The sequence below is a fragment of the Toxotes jaculatrix genome, chromosome 13 (assembly GCF_017976425.1).
Source record: "Toxotes jaculatrix isolate fToxJac2 chromosome 13, fToxJac2.pri, whole genome shotgun sequence".
NCBI lineage: Eukaryota > Metazoa > Chordata > Actinopteri > Toxotidae > Toxotes > Toxotes jaculatrix.
Genome location: NC_054406.1, coordinates 4,830,361 through 4,845,419, shown reverse-complemented (window position 1 = coordinate 4,845,419; position 15,059 = coordinate 4,830,361). Strand labels below are relative to the sequence as shown.

The following is a 15,059-nucleotide window of genomic DNA, read 5'->3' as shown; positions in this document are numbered from 1 at the left end:
GAAATTTAAGTATACGTCATCAGCACCTTATCTTTTTATATTTTTTCATTTGTTTTTATTTATTAGCTTAACTCCCTCATTTATATGATTACATTGCTTATTATTACAATCTATCCATTTGCCTTTTGTACTACTTTTTATTTTATAGTTTTTCTTTAATGTTTAAAGTCTTAATTGAACTCTCTGTTTTTTATACTTTACCGATGTACATTTCTTCTAAGTAATAACAATAAAATGGATATCTATTGTCACGTCACCCATGTTCTGGGTAATCCAGCATGTTCTAGATAAAGTTTGAAGCTGCAGGATTTAACCTTCACTGCTGCTGCCTTTAAATCTTCGTGCACTCTCATCTTGGTGCATAGTGAGCTGGATTAAAATCACTCAAATCAGATGGAATGAGCTGAGCAGAAGACAGGATTGGATTCCTAATCGGACAGCACACTACATGCACATTTGGATCAAAAGGAAATATTTCTACAGACTGAGAAGTGTCATAAACATAAACAAAAGACTGAAATGCAAATCCAGATTTGCAAAGGATAAGTCAGTCAGTTTCAGTTATCTTTCTAGTACCTTTTTTTGGTCCATGTAATACGCACCTCACCCTTCAGTAGCTCAGTGTGGGAATCAGGAAGCCCACGCTGGTTTGAGGCTTTCTTGAACCTTCCTTGGCCTTCCTCTTTCTTACCCGGCCTGGTTCAGACAGTTCCTGAGTGAAACTCTCTCTCTGCTACTGACACCGTTATCTCCCACTGCGAGGCCTGGCCTCTCTGGCTATTGTCCAAGTACACTGTCGCGGCCATTAGCCAGAAACACCCGTCGCACAATCACAACCCCCCACCGCCAGCCAACCAACCGACCAACCAGCTGCAACAAGTTCGATTGCGACCCCGGAGGTTAATGTTGCCCAAAGGCAGCGGACTCGGATGTTTTATTCGTTCGGGGCTGACAGAAGCATCCATGAGGAAACAAAACGTCGATTACTGGTGTTTGTGTATATGAGGACAGATGTCTGTCCAATCAATATCTTTTAAATTAGAGCTGACACATTAGTCAGTTAATCGATTAGTCCATCATCAGAGAACTAATCGGAAACTATTTGATCATCATCATTAAATGTCAACATGACATTTAAAAACAAAAATTCACTGCTCCCACCATTTGGGATGTGTGTATTTGCTGGTTTCTTAGCCTTGTATGATAGTAAACTGAAAATATTTGGGTTTTAAACTGTCAGTCCAGTAATTTGGGCTCTGGGAGACTGTGATGGAAATCTGATGAAACAATTCATCAACTGTTTTATGGTTTTAAGTTCATTCATATTTTACTTAAATTGTTTCCTGTCATCACAGCTGCACAGTACTGTGACAGAAACTAAGAGTGAGTGGTCTGACATGAGGTAAAAACATTTTAATCAAACCAGTTTGTCTGAGTGTTTTTTGCACGAGGCTCGTTGTCATGCTGTGGTTACCTGCTCTCGTGTTCACAGACACGAGAGCAGCGCCGATCATGCTCCTCTGTGTTCTCCCTTTGTCTCTGCTAATTACAGTGATCGCTGCCACCAGCTGCCCATTTCACCAACCACATGTTCACACAGGCGCAAACCAACGCGTGTTCTCAAACACATATTAAGGTACTGAAAACTGCTTGCATTCGAGCAGACCCAGTGATTTCAGCCCGGCTATGCAGAGATGTGAGCGTGTGGAAGAAAAGGTGTCAGAACAAACTGTGGCCTAGCATCTGCCCCTGAAACCACGCTGAGACGATTGTTTCTGCTAACAGCTCATCAGCTCAGCAACAGATTCACACAAACATTTCAACAAGCCCGAGTGCAGATTTTAGACTAATCTTAGCTCTTAGGACAAAAAGTACCTTTACTCTAATTTTTTATTTGGGTTCCTGGGGACACAGAACCCCCCAACAACTTAACATTGTACATCATTTTCATTACTCTCCCTAATTTTATGAGAATTTAGATTTTTAATGTGTAAGAAGTTTCTACGATGTCTACCTGCCCAGATGGAAATATGCTGGTCTCTAAACCTGGAACTAAACTGAATTTAGTACATGGTCCCTGACAAATAATGTAATAAACTAAAGTGCTGTTTGGGGTCTCAAAAATGTCAGAAAATAGTGAAACATAAGTGGAAAATCTTAATATTTGAGAGGCTGCAAACAACTATTATTTGAACATTCAATGATTAATCAATTAATCAAAATAATTGCCAATACTTGTTTTCTGAAAATTGACTAATCGCTGTAGCTCTGGTTAATATTAGGATTTAAATGCAGCAGCAAACTGCCCTAACAGTTTATGAAAAAATAAAATCTGTCGTGAGTCTGTGGGACCACAAAAGGTCCCAAAAAGGAAAAGCGACACATTTTCACACACATACACCTTGTTCTCACTGCGGTTTAGCTTTTATTCGGGCTGACCTTGTGGTTGGGTGAACGTTTCGACAATGTCAATTTATATCACCTCGACCTATAAAGTGTGAGTCACAGATGAACCAGAGTGGAATTCAAACATAATGACTGATATTACAAATCCGAACGGTCATGCGAAACGCAAAACGTCACCTCTAATCATACTGAACAAACAGGTTGTTAGCTATAATGGCTAACAGCTACATGCAGGTCTTTTTGAAGTGATGCAGAGGGGGAAGACTCAGCTCTTGTTTTTGTTTGCTTCAGCCAGCTGCACCACTGTAATCGGAGCAGGTGAAACTGACTATTAAACCGGGCGTCAGATCTCCGGCATAAACACTGGTTAGTCACAACACGGCAACTCCATCACTTGCCATTGATCCTCCTATAAACACATGTGTTTGTCATTTGTCAGTGGGCAGGCAGGCGGGCAGGCATGGGTGGGTGGGGCTCTTCTGCATCACCCACACATGAGTGCGATCTTCCAGGAAGTGATCTGTCATAAGTCAGCGAGGCGGAAGGCGTTCTGCTGCTTCCTAAAGTAAATATGAAGCGTTTCTGGTCCTGACCTCGAATCTTGATGTGGTGTTTAGAGTGAGTTAGACAGGAAAAACAATGTCTTATATCAAGATGACATTTAAGGTCTTTTGCGCTTTGCTGTATTTCTGTTATGAATCATACAGTTTCTTTTGCTTGTTCCAGACAAATACTAAAAACTAAGGGGGGCAGAGACTTTGTTAGCAGGACCCAAGCTGTGGAAATAAGGCTGTCCAACTCACTTTTAAAATAAACTGGTCAGATCAGGAAGTCATTTAACCTGTATGTTTGACATAAAACTCTCAAACACACATGGACGTTTTCCTTGGGGGTCTCCGAGGTCTCATACTGCCCCTGGCAACATCTGTCCTCGAGAATCTCTCACGGCTTCTTATGTTTTTGTCATTAGAAAAGCGAAGAATCGTGCAAAGCTGAGCTGTCCACATTCGCACCTGGAGCACGACATCCAGCCTGAGGACCCAGCTGTCTGAGCCCCACCCCCTCACTTTAAAACCCCTCTCTATGACTCACACGTCTCTACATCAACAAGGCATTTTTTTCCACCAGTGTCTCGCCTGAACACAAACAGTACAAACGTCTTCTCATTTGTGTGGAGAGCCGGCGATGACCAGGCCAAAAAATAAAAAAACGCGCCCTTACGTAACTTCACCGCCCGCTGAATGGACCCCACCTTCGCTTTCAGTAAGAGCTCTCTGGGTGGTTTGGGCTCTGCCTCTCTCGGGTACACATCAATCTAATAATAATGAAGGTGGCTTTGGCTAAACAAGCTCACAAATACCCAAATTCCCCTGCCACTGGGGCCAAAAACCCAACCACACCACATGGCAGAAACCCACGTCCCCATAGCAACGGGAGCAGTCCTGTTTTCAAAGGATGTTTTCGACCCAAACAAACTCAACCTGCTCCCAAAAAAGTGGTACGCTCCGACTGTGAGACCATCACCAAGTACCTCTGCAGCGGGGCCGGTGTGAAAATTAGGGCCGTACCACTGTAACACGTGTCCCGGGGTGGTTCATACACACTCATTTGGCCTCATTTCACATGGCTAAATATAGAAAATAATTATAGTAATGACGGTAATGAGGACCTGATGACTTTTACGAGTCATTCCTCAGAGTGAGGCCTGCTGCGGGTGAGAGCCAGTTCAAATAAATGGGCCGTGTGAAGGGTTCTGGGTAGGAAAGACTCATGGGAAGCGGTTCAGAGCTCAGAGTACATGGTAATTTCTTCATTTGGACAGTTTTCAGGAAGGCTGACCCTCTGATTACAGCCTCTTCATAAGCCCTGCCGGTGGCCGTGTATTAACATAATTACACAGCAGGCTCGGTGAAATTTCACCTCCTCCGTTTCTGAAAAAGTCGTGTGGAAAAAAGGTCCATGTCACAAGTTTCGAGCTTTCATTTTAAACCTCAGCACCCAGGGAATGCACTGCTGCTTCACATGACTTACATAAGCTGTTGTAGATCAATACCTAGTTACGACACAGATCCAGCTGCATGGAGACGGTTGTAACTAGCTGAAATCAATCAGTAGCTCATTTTCACCTTTTGATCCGTTGTTATTTCATAGTTACAGTCAAACAGAGATCGCAGGGTTCAGTTGCTTGTTTGTTCTTGTTTTGTGACTAATTGTTGTTTCATTACACATATTTCTTTTATTTCTTTTCCTTCAACCACAAATACCAAGACACAGCAAACCAGGCTCCTCTGAACTGATAGAAAAGGCTCCATTCATTCTGTGGCAATGTATAAAAGACTATTGTGTCCTCAGTGTAAATATGACACCCACCACCTTCCCCTCTCTCATTTGTGATTCACGAGCTACAGCACTGCAAGAAAAAAAAACACGCACACACCCTTAAACAGCAACAGCATGGCAAATGTCTCTTCAACAGGATATGACGTGCCGTGTTGCGTCTAACCACAATGCAAGCTGTGACAAACCACAGCTGCTCAAAACATCTCAGTTTGAGAGATGTAATATTTGTTTAGTCAGTGAATGTTCGTGACTAAAACTGTGTCGTAGTCAAAGGATTTTCCCCGACCAAAAAAACAAAAGAGCTCTTTTTAATGATGGGTTGCTGAGGCAAATGTAGATTAATCGATTAATCAAATGCCTCAACTGTGAGACTTTGCTCTTTTTCCTTGATAGAAAACCGAATATTTTTGGATTTTGAACTGATGGTCAGACAAAATTAAGTGGTTTGCTACCGTCACTTTGGCCTCGAGGACATAATAATGGCCACATTTTAATGGTCACATTAAAATGTCCAACCCTATTCACTTCATTCCTGTCAGATTCAGTGTTCCCATCATTCTGACTGTGGACTTTGGTTTTGTTGAACCACATGCGCTAAAGTTTATCAACCTTGGTCAATTACAGCTGTAAAACTCATGATGAAATACAACGTGGGCTGGACACAACTCCGGCGCTGTCAGCCACCTTTGGATTAACTGACAGGAAGTGATCTGAGTGACTTCTCGGGTAAAATGACTGTCCTCCTTCAGCTCCTCCTCACTCTGACCACTCATCACAGTTGTTTTATTTCTTTACTGTCACATAAACTACAAGGTAACTTGACATGACGCCCTCCTCCGTTTCCTTCCCACTCCTTAGCCTGCAGCATTTCCTGCCTCCTGCAGAAACCCAAAGAGATCCAGGCTACGACCGACCTAGTCTTATCATTTCACATCTTGGACTCCCTCGCTCTGGTCCTGAACGCCAAGTACAACCTATAATTAGACGTGAAAGCCACACTGGAGATATTCTCTCAAAAGTGTATCGAATTCTGTGAACTGGAAGGGCTGCTGGGGAAGTGTGTTGTGCAACGTTGCCTCTCATATTCTGCTAAGTCATTCTGGACTAGTGTGAGGAGGCATGAAGAGACACCATCCTTCAAACTGAAGACCTGTGTTGGCATGTGTCCTCGCCGCTCGGTGGGCTTCCTTTAGTTGCTGACCACCGACTTAAAAAGAAAATCTACTGCACAAAAAAAACACAACAGCATGGCTGGCATTCACAGGACCCAGCCAAAAAGCGCTCAGTTTTGGCTGAGAAGAAGCGATGTGGATTATTTCCAAGCCTGGTGCTGATGCCAAGCGAGGGTACATGAGTGCATCGTGGTAACCCCCAGAGACGAGAGCTAATCCCTCCGAGGGGCATTAGCCGAGATGTGAAATATGTTTCATGGTATCTCTGCGGGGCCACATTGATTGGTTTTACATATAGGAATAGCCAATGAGATGGAGATTCACTCCAACGTCCTCCCGATTTCACGCTACGAAAAGATCTCACAGGCGCCAAAAGACGAACAACTGAGGCTGCCATCTTCTCCCTTTGAAACATGAAGGCTATCTGGGATAAAAGGAGACTCTTTTGTTTATTAGAAGGAAAGATTCACCCGTTTTAAAAATGTAATGTTGAAAAAAACAATCTAACAACGATGGAGTCTGCTTCTAGAGTTTGTAATTTCTAAATTAAGAGGTGATTAGGGCTGCAAGTAATGAGTACTTTCAGTATCATTTTCTTTGGTGACTATTTTAATAAATTAACAGATTAATCACTTGCTCTATAAATTGTCAGAAAAATGCCAGACAAATTCCCCAGAAACTGAGGCGATGCATTCAAATGTTTTGTTTTCTCTGACAAAAAGTCCAAAACCCGAAGATTTTCAACTTTCAGCAGAGTAAAACAGAGAAAAACAAATAATCTTGACATTTGAGAAGTTGAAACCACAGACTGCTTTTTTTTTTCTTGCATAAAAAAGTAACTGAAATGATTCGATAATCAAAACACTTGCCAGATAAAGGTCAGTCAGAAACTAATCTTTTTATTTTTGGCCTATTTTGCACTGACTTCCAACAATCATACACAGAAGTCTTAAACAGAAAAGGATCAGGTTCCAATTTCTTCATCAAGAGAAGCCTCAATAAACCACAATGTTGTTCTCACTCTTTGCACCTGCACAAATAACCGACAGGTGAATGCACCACAAAGTTCACACCTGTTCTCTTGAAAATCAGCAACAGAAAGCAAAAACAAGAGAGTGGACAAAGCAAAAATATAGAATCAGTGTAGTTAATCACTTTCAAAATAAGCCAGAGATATTTAGTACTAAGATATTAAGTTTACTATCATATGTGACAAAGAATAGCAGCAAATACTCACATTTGAGAAGCTGCAACCAGAAAATATTTGGCATTTTTGCTGGAAAAATGACTAAAACAACTGATTATCTAACAGCTGCCGTGGTTCCAACTATTCACATCGTGGTCCAGCTGAAGCATCTCTGCAGTAATCTGCCTTTGGCTTTATTGGCCGACAGTCCTCCAAACACATTTTCAGAGGGTCACACCAGGCTGACAGTGGCTCACTACTACGACTTCAGAGATGACCCTGCAAAATAGCTGGCATTCCTTGAAGGGAGGGACGGGTGGGAGGGTGGCGAGAATTATTTCCGCCAAAGGTCAAACATGGAAATGATTATATGCATTGTTGCTGACGCTGGGTTTGAGTTGGGTCTCTCTCTCTCTCTCTCTCTCTCTCTCTCTCTTTCTCTCTCTGGCTGAAATGAACACACAATGTAGTCTGTCTCCCCGCTGACCGTTTTTCATATGTTAATGTCTGGCTCGCGGTGCGAGGCCGCAGCGGGGGGTGGAGGGAGCGCAGGGGAACGCTATTCATTCTCGCTGGGGGAGAAGCTCTTCACGCTCACTGGAAATCTTGCACAGGAGCAACATCGGGGGCAAAGGGACTAAAATGTACAGAAAAAAACTTAAAACTACTCGACGTCACAGCACGGTAATGCTGTGGCTTTTTAGCGGGCAGTGGAATAATAAAGGGTCTGTGCTGAATTCAGTCTAAAACATTACAAGATAGAAAGTCGGTGGATTGGAAAGAGAGCCATGGAAAAGCCATTTCACTGCTTAAATGTGTAAAACTCTGAGTAAACTTTATTTCGAGGGGGCGGCGGTAGGATACAAATGTCTCTTTCTGCACAATGCCACAACCAAACATGCACACAAACAAAGAAAAGAAAGGATCCGGTGTGCCCCGCTGCCAGACTCATTACCAATGTAAAGGGGCACCTTGAAACAATCATGTGCATCTTCTGAACAACCTTCCCATGCACGATCTGCCTGGATTGCTCTCATTCTCACGGAGCGCTCCTCGACCTCCCAACTCCTATCCCCTCCCCCCCAACCCCACAATACACCCAACCCTGTTTGCCCTCTCGTTCCCCCCACAACTTCCTCTCTCTTTCATTTTCTGCAAGCCCTTTCAGCATCAGAGATCCTCCACCTCCTCCTCCTCCCTCTCAGAACAATGTCTGCTCCACTCTCCTCCAGCTCCCTTTGCTTTTGGACCAGTGCCTGGAACCTGAACCCATAAAAAAGAAACGCTGAGGAAAACACACACACACACACACATATATTGGCCAGAGTATGGGTTCACCTAATCACTCCTCACTGTGGTTGTGAAGCTATTTCTGCAACAGTTACGTCAGCTACGAAGGAATGACTTAAAAGGCTGTGGAAGTCTCTGGGCGAGAATCTACGTAAGAGGCTTTTTTTTTTTTTTTTTTTAAAGTTATTTTTCCCCCCGAAAAGTTGTGTCACAACACTTTCAAGGAACAGTTTGAAATTATTGGCCTATCAGTGTATATACTGCCTGCTAAGTCCCAAGAAATGTCAAATTAGGTTTGAGGCATATAAGTTTGCCAACCAGACAACACCGAGCAGCTGGTTTTTATTCAACACGTATTTTAGTCACAATTCTTTAACAAAAGAAATATAAGGGATCTATATTAAGACTATTGTCTGTGTTGTGAGTTTAAAAGAAAAAAGTTTAGATTGATACCATTCTCAGCCAGCGGCATGTTAGCCTAGCTTAGCATAAAGACTGGAAACAAAGGGAAACTGCTAGCTTGGCGCTGGCTGTAGCCTTTAATAAGCCGACAACGCAATAAAAATGGAAAATTAGTTTTTTGACATTTCAGTTTTAGTACAGATTAAACAAACAAAATGTATAATTAGGTGGATTGTTATGTTTGGATAGAGGTGGGCTGTTTCCCCCTGCTTATCAAACCTTCTCATCTAACTCTCTACCAGAAAACAAGTAGGATGTTTATCAAAATGTCAAACTATTCCTTTAACCCACCTCAGAAATCCCCTCTTTCTGTCTTTATCTGTCATGCTCTGTCTCCTCAGAATTTCCTGGGCCTCACTAACGCTGTAAGAGGTCCATCTGTATGCAGACCCATCAGGGGGATTATACGCATTAGGTGACCTATGGAAGACAAGCCTTTCCTTCACACCTGAACACCTGTTGGAAACTATCTCTGATGTCAGTGAGGAGGAGGTCAGCGTCTGGTCCGACTGCAGCGTCTCACCTCAGGACATGTGACTGTGGCGGCCACCGCCGGGGCGACCTCGTTAAGCTTCTGCTGAAACGTTAGCACTGTGCGAGGAAAGGAGCGCTTATTATAGCTGTGAATAACTCATCACGGCCGAGGCCAAGAGAAAAAGCAGAGGGGACATCGTAAACTCTGACGCTCCAAACTTTAACAGCTCTGAACAAGTGTAAGTGGCAAGAAACTTGATCAGCCCAGTTGTGACCATCTAACCGGGACGAGGCCTTGTTCGCTGCCTGATTTTTGACCTTCTCTCTCTCTCCCCCCCCACCGTCCTTTTCTCTGGTGGTGTTGCATAATGCAGATATGTTTATCATAAGCAAAGAGCACAGGCTGCATGTGTTCTGTGCTCTCCCTATCGCACCTGAATGTGGTAAAGACAAAGGAGTGTAAACGCAGTTCTGCGTCAGAGAGGTTGTAGACTGTACAGATCTCCTCCCTACACACAGATAACAGCCTGGAAACACTTGTGTTGATCACATTTATTAACAGCCACCGATCAATCGTCGTGTTTAGGATGAATGCAGTGATCATGGAGATCTAGCCAAATTTGCCTCCTTCCAGAAAATCCCTGCTACGCTGACTGGCATCGTGCCTACACTGTCTCCATCAGCCTCGACTGTCCCGGCTCTGTGAACTGTGTACCAGGACAATGAGTCAGTTAGGGCCATGACGCAGATACACAGTGTGCACGCCCTCCGATCACAACCAAACCCTGCCACAGAGTGACACCAGGCCCAGTGGGCGCTGAGGAGGAGAAACCCAAATTACACAGCTCGCAGCTTGAGCTGTGTCAAGTCCAGAGTCTGAGCCAAAACTCTGACAAACAGCAACTTCACACTTCAGAAAACAGACAGTTAAAAAAAAAAAAAAAAGTGAAGCCGCTTCCCTCAAACCCCCTGAATCATCCAAACACTTTGCAAACCTTTGCATGAGCGGGAACAGTTTTGGCTTCCCTAATATGGTGAGGCACGATTCAGACCAAAGTGAATGAAGCTAATGATGACAACTTGGTAATTGTGGCATAAATTTTCTTGGCAAATGTTCCCAAAACAGTTGCTGTGAAATGCTGAGAAGCACTGACAAAACCAGGGTCCACAGAGGTAAATGAGCAAGTTCAGTCACATCCAACATCAACTCAAAACTTTTCTCTACATGGGATGAAGTTGCCACCAAGTTGTAGTGACTCAAATGGGCTGTCAATCCCAAAATAAACCCCAAAATAAACAGTGACGGATATATCAGAGCTGCTGATTGGCTACGTGCTGAGGTAAACAGCGATCTCAGAGCTCTAGAAGTTCAATCAAGACCATCAAGGCGACAATCAATGTGGTTCTGTGAAGATATGATTCATTTTCAAGTGACAGTGTCAGATGATCTCAGCTGGAAGTGGAAAATGTGACAATGCAGATTATGCTAGGGAAATTTAAATGTGCTATTTATACTTTCCCTTTCTAGTTGGGCTGGGCCGCATAGTTGCATCAATGAGATTAAGCACAGAGCTGAAGCGATTAATCGGTTAATAAATCAGCATCATTTTGATGGCTTATTAATTGTTTCACGTATTTTTTTATGCAGAGATGGTAAATGATCTGTTACGATGCAGTTGTTTTGGTTTGGTTAAATTCTGACATGAAGCGACCTACAAATAACCAGAGCTGCAGCAGACTAGTCGATTAATCGATCAGTGGAGCAACAGAAAAACTGATTGGCAACTATTTTGATGACAGATTTATTGTTTGAACACTTTCTCAGATGTGAAGATTTTATAATACATCTATTATGTATGTATGTGTGTGTGTGTCTGTGTGTGTGTGTTATAATAACCTGAATAGCTTTTGACTAGTGATCAGACAAAACAATTACTTGACTATTCTAAGAAATAATAAAAAACAACAATAAAAAATAACCCTTAGCTGCAGCCTAAGATGAAAGGAACATTAGAAACAGCATGTGTATTTTTCCACGCCTGTTCCTCTTTCTGCTTCTTTTAAGGGGGTGGGGGGAGCACAGGGGCAGGGTTTTGGTAGCATTTTTACTCTATTTACGCCCCTGTGATGGCATTTAATGCATCCTACACATAGAGATGATAGGCTCGCTCAAACCCACATTCACACATACATCAACTGGAAAGCGTCAGCATCCTCTTCTATCCCCTCTGATCAGTGCAGTTTCCTCCTTCCTTTTTTTTTTTTTTTAAACAAGTTCATATTTAAAACAAACCCGGATGCATTCATTTAAAGAAGTTCATCAACGCCACAAAAAAACAGTGGAAAAAAGTTTCCAAAGCACAGCAGCCACATCGACGTGTCTGTCATCTTTCCAGCAAAACATTATGACCCCAGAGACGGAGACTAGAGATCCAACCTGAGCCGCTTCACTTACTTTGTATTTCATCTTGCTGCTCTTCTCTGTGACTCCGGGAAAAAGTGAGAAATATCCGCTTTATCGCACCAAAGAGCGACACATCCGAGGAACCGGGGGACTGGGGTGTTTTTCTGTGCGGTTAACCGGCCATCCAGAGCTCCGCAGACGGAGAAACACGCAAGGCAGGAATCACTCTGGGACCGGACCGCTGATTTCTACTCCTCCACATCGGATCGCTGCTCACCACATTGACCGACCGCGGTTCATTTGCATACGCAGTCGCTGATTGGTGTAAAGGAACACTCTGTCTCCGCCCCCGTCCCCCCATTCACCCGCCCCCTTCTTTCCTGCAAAGTGACGTCATTGTCACAATACAACAGTAGGCTAAATGTGATAAGATGTGATAAAATAAAGCTGTTTTCTTTCAACAGTGATTCAGTGGAGGCAAAAAAAAAAATCTAATAGTGAAACATGAACGTTAATATTTATTGATTTTGAAACTGCCCAGGGCCCAAAGTGCAAAATGTGTCTGAAAGAGGTTTAAAATGACCACAAAGAGACACTAAATGGCTGGAAAGAAACTCAGAACCAATTAAAGTATTGTACATAATCACGGCCATGATTCTCAGTCATATTTAATGTTGCTCCCACAGATCCTGTTTCACATTTTAAAGGTTTTAAACAAAAAACAAAGTTAAGATTTTAAAGAAATTTTAAACAAAACGGTTTTGCTGGCTGAAGTTCAACCTTCACTTCCTGCGATGATATTGCTCTACTAGCTGACCACTAGTTCACAGTGGAGTGAGGTTTTGTATCATGGATGCAGTAAGATGCTGCTCCAGATTTTACTGGATGAATTCATGCAACCACTTCCAACAGGGTTTGGTTTGTGCTTCATTAGTCAAAGATATATTCCTTAAAATGCTTCTTAGGTTTAATTCAACCACTCACTATTTAAAAAACTTTACAAGCAGGAGTTTATTTCATTAGTTTACACAATTAGTTTTTTTTTTTGTTGTTGTTTCTTCAATCACATTGGTCCCCCAGACCAGTTTTATTGTTGTTATCATGTGCAGATTGTTATATCACAAAAATGTTGGATTTACTGGGACTGCCAGATACTTTAGCTACACTATTTCTTTTCTTAATACAGTTTCGCTGAATATGTATCAGGAAGTTCTTCTTGCTTTATGTGATGGAGAAAAAAAAGTGCCGATTGTTTTTCTGAGAAATGGAGTAACCTCGAGGGTGAAGGAAGTGTGATTACATAGCATTTTCTTCTGCACGGAAATGGTTCTGTCGGTTCAGAAGAAAATGGCAGTGTACACTAACACAGCTTTTTCACAAACCTTCTAACAACGTCATCCTGCTCCTTCTATGAATAAATAAATAAATCAAATAAAAATGGGGATCTTTTTCTCAGAGGTGAAACCTGTCCTGAACACTTGTTTTGCACATATCAGGTGACACAAACGTAAACTTACACAACAGTAACCACAGCTTTAGTTTGCACGAATGGCACGTTATTCAGCAGGATTTGCTCTCTAGTGAAATCAGGTTTAGGCATACTGGGTGAAAGGATGCAGGTAATAAGGAAAAAGGTGTGTCTCCACCTCTTCCTGTCATGTTTCTCATGGCAGCTTTGTCTTTTCAAAGTCTATAGAGATTGAATTTACACTGTAAAACACAGAGATGTGACAAATCCTGCTTTAAAAGTTGGTTTGTAAAACTCACACATCATGTAAAACTGTTGTCCATAGGCACTCAGGCACTGTAGGCAGTATATTGTTACTTTCTCCTACTGCATACTCAGGAAGGAAGAGGTTTGTTTGTTTTTGAAAACATAGACGTGCTGCAGCACATATGTTGGCATTTCATGTTTGCCAACATAAAGATAAGTTAAACGTGTTACTTCTCTGTTTGATTTTTGAAAATGACGAGTGGCTCTTCCCCAAGAAAGCAAACCATTTATAAAAAAAAACTCCTAACACTTAACAACACATCTTAAAAACATTACAGATTAAAGATAAAGGTAATGTTTAGTACTCACCCTGACTGAGTGAAGACAGCACAGATGATAGCTGAGGTGTCACCTCCGCACACTCAGTTAAGTATCTAACACAGAGGTGACAAGAAAACACCCAGGCTCATCTCTGATAAGCCAACACACTGGCAGGAAAGTCTTCCTCTCTCTGCATCACCCTGCTCACACCTTTGATGCGCACAGCTCGTCTCCGCAGAGTTATAATTATCGCACTCTGATCTCAGAACTAAAATCTGACATCTCATCTCACATGTCACATCAGGCCTTATTAATGTAATTTCTGCACAGGTCCAGGGTGGTCCCGAGAGGTCAGTCGGGACCAGAGCCTCTGTTTAAAGTTACTGTCAATATTTCTTCTTCAGTTCACACTTCAGTTCACAACAAAATCTATTTCTCGTTTGAAAGTCACAGAGCTTAAAGCTTTACAGACACAAAATGATCTGAGAGACACAAAATGACCACAAACAGCACAACCATGTCCTTTCATTCTGGGAGGGACAGGGGGGCATTTCTGTTTGTGCCCAGGGGCCGATTTTCACATAATGGGCACCCCATCCATGGGGTCTGACTGTTTGTTGCAGAGGCTGTTTTCTGTGCCCGTGTCTGCTATCGCAGCTGCTTAAAAGGGGGCAAAAATCTCCTGTAATTAGCCTGCCTCTTATGTGTTTCCGAATGTTCTAATTTGTGTAAGCTCATTTATCACAATCACAGGGACCCTATCGGCCCTCATTGTCCCCCTGTGAACAGTCATATCCTCAGATGAATGCCTCTTGTAAGGGCACTCAAAACACTCGTTTGTGTAATATACACCATGCCCAGCTGGAGCCCATTCTCTGAGCCACAAGTGGGTACAGGGGGCTATTCTTTTCTGTGTATGGCATGTGATTATGTGCATGCGAGCACCTGTTTCCTCTGACAAACACGACTCATTTTCCCATCTGTTTATATCAGCGCTTTGGAAGAAAACAGCCTGGAATAAGCCAAAAAGGTTGTTTATCCCCTTTTCACAACATTTGGCTGGATTGAATGAGTCCATTAGTCTTCAATCTCAGTGGCGTGTCATTTCAGTTGGTCTCAGCCCGACATGCGTTATCAGCTCGTCGTGACTTTAAATCTTTAAATGACAGATTTAGAGAGCCTCTTGTAAAATCGTCCTTGTCAGTTTGAGTCCCGGGCCAAAATCCTCCCCTTGAATCTCAGCGGAGAAGTCAAACAATCGCTGGCCAGGGGAGGATTTGTATTGGCATC

The 15,059-nt window shown here is 42.6% G+C and overlaps 1 protein-coding gene across 5 annotated transcripts in view; it reads right to left on the bottom strand.

Annotated features, from left to right (window-relative positions):
• Nucleotides 1–13,923, bottom strand: part of nedd9 (neural precursor cell expressed, developmentally down-regulated 9) — a 29,199-nt gene extending 15,276 nt beyond the window's left edge. Inside the window, exon 1 of one of the 5 annotated variants that reach the window (XM_041053634.1) lies at nucleotides 13,818–13,923. Coding sequence is in view for 2 of the 5 variants with exons in the window: in XM_041053629.1 (XP_040909563.1) it covers nucleotides 577–591 (15 nt within the window). In the remaining 3 variants the exon portion in view is untranslated. Of the gene's footprint in view, nucleotides 1–576; nucleotides 734–7,155; nucleotides 7,343–11,785; nucleotides 12,021–13,817 lie in introns of those variants that run through there. The other 4 variants (XM_041053630.1, XM_041053633.1, XM_041053632.1 and 1 more) reach the window with 4 other exon arrangements.
• Between the last annotated feature and the right edge of the window lie 1,136 nt (nucleotides 13,924–15,059).